The sequence below is a fragment of the Trachurus japonicus genome, chromosome 12, assembly GCF_045865225.1.
Source record: "Trachurus japonicus isolate A0001 chromosome 12, Traja_1.0".
Classification (NCBI taxonomy): domain Eukaryota; kingdom Metazoa; phylum Chordata; class Actinopteri; order Carangiformes; family Carangidae; genus Trachurus; species Trachurus japonicus.
Window position 1 is genome coordinate 3,924,424 of NC_140918.1, and position 7,396 is coordinate 3,931,819.

Sequence of the window (7,396 nt, forward strand, 5' to 3'; positions counted from 1 at the left end):
AGAGGACAGATCCTGGTTCGTCCAAATTTGACGAATACAAGTCATATAAGAAACATTTTTTTGTTGCGAAGACAGTTGGTAATCCATTTGCAACCGTTATATGGACATGCACTGCTACGCCGAGACCCCCTGTAACTCAGAGAAGCCACGGAGGACTCTGAAACTTCTCCCAGCCCTTAGTCCACATGAGGGGGAGTAGATAATGAGTGCAATTTGAATTTTGGGTGAACTATCCCTTTAATATGATAAATGTGTTTGAGTCTAGAGTCACTCAGGTGTTGTGTGTTTGTCACCAGGTGAACATGGAGACAGCCAGGTTCTTCAAGTCCGACTTCGAGGAGAACGGTTCCATGGACAACGTCTGTTTGTTCCTCAACCTGGCCAACGACCCCACGTACGACCTCTAACAGTCATTATAATGTTGTTTGTTTTTTAATACTGAAGTGTAGGATTTATAAAAGCTGAAAACGTTTACCTATCAGCTTCAGATTTAATACATTCATGGACCCGAGGTGTAGAAACCAGAAATTATGAATTATGAGTGAGTTTTGTGTGAAGCTGAAACCAGAAGCTGCAGAAGTGTCACTGCAGGAAGTTGTTTATTGTGATATTTTCCATTCTTAGTTGTTTATTCTCTGCTCTTTATTTTCATGAAGATAATTAAATTCAGTAATTAAAGCTGTGAAAATTAAACTGTACATGTGTTTTCTCCAAATTAAGTCATTATCCACGGTCCAGAGATCTCCGCATCAGGAGTTATAAAGCATGATGTTTTAGTTAAACCTCTCCTCTTTACTGCAGCATCGAGCGAATCATCACGCCTCGTTTGGCTCTGACATCAGCGGAGTATCTGGCCTATCAGTGTGAGAAGCACGTCCTCGTCATCCTCACCGATATGAGCTCTTATGCAGAGGCGCTCCGAGAGGTCAGCCGCAATTTCAGTGCATTTATTCTGAAATGGCTGCAGGAAATGGGAAATAAATTGTGTGTTTACTCTCCAGCGTTGCACTCATCCAATCTGTGTCTCAGGTGTCTGCAGCCAGGGAGGAGGTGCCGGGGCGACGAGGTTTCCCTGGCTACATGTACACGGATTTGGCCACCATCTACGAGAGAGCGGGCAGAGTGGAGGGACGTAACGGCTCCATCACCCAGATCCCCATCCTGACCATGCCCAACGACGGTATACACCAACACGCACACACACAAACACACACAGTGCTGATGGCTGCTGTGTTGGTGTTGGTTTGATAGTGTGTTCTTGTGTCTCTCAGACATCACTCATCCTATTCCTGACCTGACTGGTTACATCACTGAGGGACAGATCTACGTGGACAGACAACTTCACAACAGACAGGTAACAAGGACTAGGGTCAAACACATGGTTTGATGTTTGAACTGTACACATGTGAAGAAGGATGTTTTTTATGAACTAGAAATGTGGGAATGACTCAGAGATTTGAGTTCAAGTCTCATGATGTGGTCTAGACTGATGAAGGTGATTGTTCCAGACTCAACACAACAGTTTTTGGTCTTGACTTGGAACTTGTTGATATTGACTTGGAACTTGTTGTTGGTCTTGCCTTGGACCTTGTTGGTCTTGACTTGGAACTCAGGGTTGACTTGGAAACTGTTGATCTTGACTTGGAAGTTGTTGACCTTGACTTGCAACCAGTTGATCTTGACATGGAACTTGTTGGTCTTGACTTGGAACTTGGTGTTGACTTGGAAACTGTTGATCTTGACTTGGAACTTGTTGGTCTTGACTTGGACCTTTTTGGTCTTGACTTGGACCTTGTTGATCTTCATTTGGAACTTGGGTTTGATTTGGAACTTGTTGATCTTCACTTGGGACTTGTTGGTTCTTGACTTGGAACTTGGGTTTGATTTGGAACTTGTTAGCACTGACTTGGACCTTGTTGGTCTTGACTTGGAACTTGTTGGTCTTGACTTGGAACTTGGGTTTGACTTGGAAACTGACGATCTTGACTTGGAAGTTGTTGACCTTGACTTGCAACCAGTTGATCTTGACTTGGAACTTGTTGGTCTTGACTTGGAACTCGTTGGTCTTGACTTGGAACTTGGGTTTGACTTTGACCTTTTTGGGTTGACTTTGAACTTGTTGGTCTTGACTTGGACCTTGTTGATCTTGACTTGCAACCAGTTGATCTTGACTTGGAACTTGGGTTGACTTGGAACTTGTTGGTCTTGACTTGCAACCAGTTGATCTTGACTTGGAACTTGGATTTGATTTGGAACTTGTTGGTCTTGACTTGCAACCAGTTGATCCTGACTCGCAACTTGTTGGTCTTGACTTGGAACTTGGGGTTGACTTGGAAACTGTCGATCTTGACTTGGAAGTTGTTGACCTTGACTTGCAACCAGTTGATCTTGACGTGGAACTTCTTGGTCTTGACTTGGAACTTGGGGTTGACTTGGAAACTGTCGATCTTGACTTGGAAGTTGTTGGTCTTTACTTGGACCTTGTTGATCTTGACTTGGAACTTGGGTATGATTCGGAACTTGTTAGTCTTGACATGGAACTTGCTGGTCTTGACATGGAACTTGTTGGTCTTGACATGGAACTTGTTGGTCTTGACTTGGGACTCGTTTTGTTGAGTTGAGACCTGCTGATCTTGACTGTGAGTCCTGAAATGAAACTTGTTGAACCTGATCTGAGACTTGCTGGTGTTAGCTTGAGACTTTAATCAAGACTTGTTCCTAACAAGAGGCTTGACTTGAAACTTGCTGGTCTTGACAGATCTAATTGGACAGTATGTTTGCTGCCTCTAGTGGTTTACATGTGTCACAGCCAGGCTCTGAGCTCTGTCTATTAAACAGGATGTTACTGGAACTAGTCTGATTGGTGGAGGGATACGACCATAAGGAGTCAGAACAGGACAAGTGTGTGATGAACTGGTGACATTGTTTCCTTTGTCGTCAGATTTATCCTCCAATCAACGTACTTCCGTCGCTCTCTCGTCTGATGAAATCTGCCATTGGAGAAGGAATGACCCGCAGAGACCACTCCGACGTGTCCAACCAGCTGGTACGTCCACACACACCACACACACACACACACACTCCTGCATCATTCTACACACAGGGCTTTTCCATATGAGTCTAAAAACATGTTTGTTTGTGTGTGTGTGTGTGTGTGTGGTGTGTGTAGTACGCATGTTACGCCATAGGGAAGGACGTCCAGGCCATGAAGGCCGTGGTGGGGGAGGAGGCTCTAACGGCCGATGATCTGCTCTACCTGGAGTTCCTGACTAAGTTCGAGAAAAACTTCATTGCCCAAGGTGCAGTGGGGCCACAGCGGATGATTCTTAGCTACTGAACCAACTGATAGATTGTTATATTATGAATATGTAGATTTTGAAGTCAGTTATTAAGCTCAGGGAGGGATTAACATCTGCATTGACGTTTTTCTTTTTTGTGAGAGTACACGTCCCAATGAGGAAAACTAATCCTGATCAATACTTTAAATCCGTCACTGGGTCAATACAGTGTGGCTGTACTAACCTGTGTTCTGTGTCCAGGTGCCTACGAGAACAGGAGTGTGTTTGAGACTCTGGACATCGGATGGCAGCTGATGAGGATCTTCCCCAAAGAGATGTTGAAGAGGATTCCTCAGAGCACCTTAGCCGAGTTCTACCCCCGAGAGGCCAAACACTAATCGGACCTCGGACACCCACTCCCAGCCCTGCGCTGCTTCCATGTGCTTCATTCAGACCTCACTGCCTTCATACAGTGTTGTGTTGATGCTGTGACCGTCCTGTGAAACTTCATGCGGCCTTTTTCACGAACAATCCACTCAACAGGAGGAGAAACACACTCCAACACACACAGAGGTTTCATGTTTACAGTGAGAATGTCGGGTGTGAAGGAGAAAATAATGTGTTAATGTGTGTAATGAGGAAACCATGATTATTTTTTGTGTCTTGTACGGGAAGAAGAAGCCACAGTAAAGACCAAACCACAACACAAACCTGCCTGTAAAATGACAAACTGACATTTTTTAAAGTTTAGTGTTTGTCTGAATTAAATAAATAAGATAGAACATGTATTTTCCAGAACACAAACTAATAAGAATATTTCCAAAGATGTCAAGCAGAGGAATGTTTTAATGTGTGGTGTGTTTAAGGACGCATCCAGAAATAGTTTTTTGCAGTTCATACAAAGATTTTTGGAGAGAAACAGAGACTTAAAAAAACCAGCAAGTGGTTGTGATTGGCTGTGGTGAGAAGGAAGGGGCGGAGCCAGATTTTAAAGGGCTGAAAATGAAACGATTGCATTTGTGTCAGTGTGCGTTCGGTCTGCGTTGAGGCCTGTAGATGGCGATGTATCCTCAAAAAAAGAGGAAATGACACCAAGTTAAGTTTTATTTGAAACGTAATAAAGCTGTATAAGCCGCCGCCCCCTCGCTGCACCGACAGTGATGTCACAGTGTCCAGGATGTTTTCATTTCCTGTTTAATTTGCATATATGTTAATTTTCAGATTATTTTATTTCTCTCAGTTCATGTGCAGCTGATGCAGGGGGGGAACGAGTCTCACCTGAGTGAATGCGAGGTGTTTCACATTCCTACCGTACGACTGACTGTGACACTTGTGTTGTGTTGCCGTGGTGACATACAGTACGAGGCCTTGTTGGGAGTGTGTGTTTGGCTCTGATGCATGCCTTTACATGAAAGCCATGTCTGTGATGGGACATTAGAGTAAAAGTGTTGGACATTTAAACGATGCTGATGTGTGATGTGAGCTTTTTTTTTTTTTCAACCAGACGTCCTCTTGATGTTGTCGACTCTTTTTGTTCTGGTGCCAAAAGCTCAAAGCTCTGGTTTCTTTGTGTTTCATGTTACTCTGTGTTTGTGTGATCTCTCAGTTCTCGACTTGTCTGCTGCACATCAGCCTTCAAATGTGTATGAATTATGTATTTCTGTTTGAACAGTGTGCACATTGACTGGTGGTGATCATCAGCTTGCATGCCTTGTTGTTGAATGTTGTTTCCTGACGGTGCCTCAAGTATCATGTGAAATAAAAGCTGTCGTCTCATCACTCTGATCCGTTGCCGTCGTGTTTTAATCACATTTAGGTGTGTGACAAGTATTGACGGATTATTTATGAGGCAGGATGCATTGAATGTTTATTTATGAGATGCTTCATGCATCATAAACAGGCAGAGAGTTCCAGCAGGAGCTCCACTCCATCCACCAATAAATGTATTAACATCCATCCACTGATCAATACTTTGAATGTCAGTGTTGTTCCAGACTGACACATCTCAACAATTACTGGATGGACGGAGATGAAACGTGGTTTGGACGTAACTGTCAGGATTAACCTCTGAGTTTTTATCCACTTGCACTGCAAACAGGAAGTGACCACAGGTGATTCGGATGCTTTTACAACTAACAGGAAACAAATATGAGTTAAAAAGGTTGTAGTTCACAGAAAGAAAAAAAGACAACCATGGAACCATGGGAGCTGTAGCCTCTATCTGATTGGTTGACTGTTTTCTGAGTGGTCCAATTAAAACAGAGCAGATTTCAGAATAAAACACTCTGAGAAACCAAAATCCTGCAAGTTGTTGAATGGTGGTGGGCGGGGCATTGGGGTGACTGCTTTGTTGTGACATCACAAAGTGACAGGAAGTCTTGACGGCTGGTTTTAAGGCTCAATAGGCTTAATATTTACAGTACATCTACCTTCATACTGTATGGAGCTTTAACACAAACATCTACCTTTATACTGTATGGAGCTTTAACACAAACATCTACCTTTATTTTGAAGGAGCTTTAACGCAAACATCTACCTTTATACTGTATGGAGCTTTAACACAAACATCTACCTTTATTTTGAAGGAGCTTTAACGCAAACATCTACCTTTATACTGTATGGAGCTTTAACACAAACATCTACCTTTATACTGTATGGAGCTTTGACACAAACATCTACCTTTATACTGTATGGAGCTTTAACACAAACATCTACCTTTATACTGTATGGAGCTTTAATACAAACATCTACCTTTATACTGTATGGAGCTTTAATACAAACATCTACCTTTATGGAGCTTTAAATTGTTGAATGTGACTATTTATTAATAACAAGATTTTTAATGATTTAAGTATTTTCGATTGAAGGACATTTGAAACCCGAAGGTCAATTGGTAAATTACATTTTCATTCACTTTACATCTTTTTTTATTCATTTTAATCAAGTGTGAGACCGGTGTAGTTCTGTAAACGACCACAGGGAGGCACTGTTGACCTGTGAGAGTTCGTCTGTGGATATCGACGCAGCAGCTTCTCTCCAGTATGTGTGTGTGTGTGTGTGTGTGTGTGTGTGTGTTTATCTTCTCTCTCTGATCCAATAATAAAAATCATATGTGGGAACATTTCACCCAGCTCTTCAGCGGTCGTTGATGAGTCGTGTCTTCGTCTCCAAAATGCCACCAGGTCACGCATGAAAGTTCAACTTAAAGATGAGAGTCAAAGTCGGTTAAGTGCCCGACAGTGTCTGATATAGGCCGCCGTTGTTGTTTTCTTTCTCGTTTTTTTCCAGAGGAGCTTTATGGAAGATGAAAGCGACGCTGTAAAGCCAAACAGTGGTCAGAGCTCTCTGTGGACAGCTGAGCATGAGCCGCAGAGACACCAGATAAAGCTGCGTCTGAACCGTTTGGATGTGGTTTCTCTCTGTGTTTTTGTTTAACTTGCTCAAACCTCGGCTGAATAAAAGTAAAGTACCCCCACTCCCCCCCTTCATACACCCCCTGAAGACACTCAGAGAAAACAACACCACTTCATCTCAATACAATTGGCTGTGATCTGAGAGATGTGCTGTGGGAGGAGGAGAGAAGAGGACGAGCTCAGCGTCTCCACGTCCCACAGTTACATTTGATTTCATTCTCATTAAAAGATTAAATATTTACTTAAGAGACATCGTGTGTGTGTGTGTTCTTCTTCAGTGAGTCAAAGACAACGACCGACCAACGTGTTCAGTTTTTCAGACAAGACGAGAATAAATGGTAGAACAGAGTCTGAGGAGATTGAACATCTCCGACTCATGTCTGAACAAAAAAACACAAGGACACAGAAGTTACAAAACATCCCAGCTTCTCTCTGGAGCAACAAGTCTGTTTCAGCCAATCAGAAGAGAGGAGGCTCTGAGCCTCTCTTCTGATTAGCTGACTGTTTTCTGAGTGGTCCAATAAAAATAAAGCAGATTTCAGAATAAAACACTCACAGAAACGAAATTCTGCAAGTCGCTGGATGGTGGGTCCAGGTGGTGAGGGGGCGGGGCTTAGTTGTGACATCACAAAGTGACAGGAAGTCCTGACGGCTGGTTTTTAAAGGCTCAGTTTCTGAATACAGACTGTGTGCATTTCTCTGTGG

General features: G+C 42.9%; 1 protein-coding gene across 1 annotated transcript in view; it reads left to right on the forward strand.

Annotated features, from left to right (window-relative positions):
• The window catches only part of atp6v1b2 (ATPase H+ transporting V1 subunit B2), an 18,883-nt gene extending 15,114 nt beyond the window's left edge, over positions 1 to 3,769 (forward strand). The window contains exons 8-14 of the mRNA XM_085792642.1: positions 297 to 394; positions 802 to 925; positions 1,030 to 1,180; positions 1,272 to 1,354; positions 2,942 to 3,046; positions 3,170 to 3,299; positions 3,540 to 3,769. Coding sequence (XP_085648768.1) covers positions 297 to 394; positions 802 to 925; positions 1,030 to 1,180; positions 1,272 to 1,354; positions 2,942 to 3,046; positions 3,170 to 3,299; positions 3,540 to 3,676 — 828 coding nt within the window. The 3' untranslated portion in view covers positions 3,677 to 3,769. The remainder of the gene's footprint in view (positions 1 to 296; positions 395 to 801; positions 926 to 1,029; positions 1,181 to 1,271; positions 1,355 to 2,941; positions 3,047 to 3,169; positions 3,300 to 3,539) is intronic.
• The last annotated feature ends 3,627 nt before the right edge of the window (positions 3,770 to 7,396 follow it).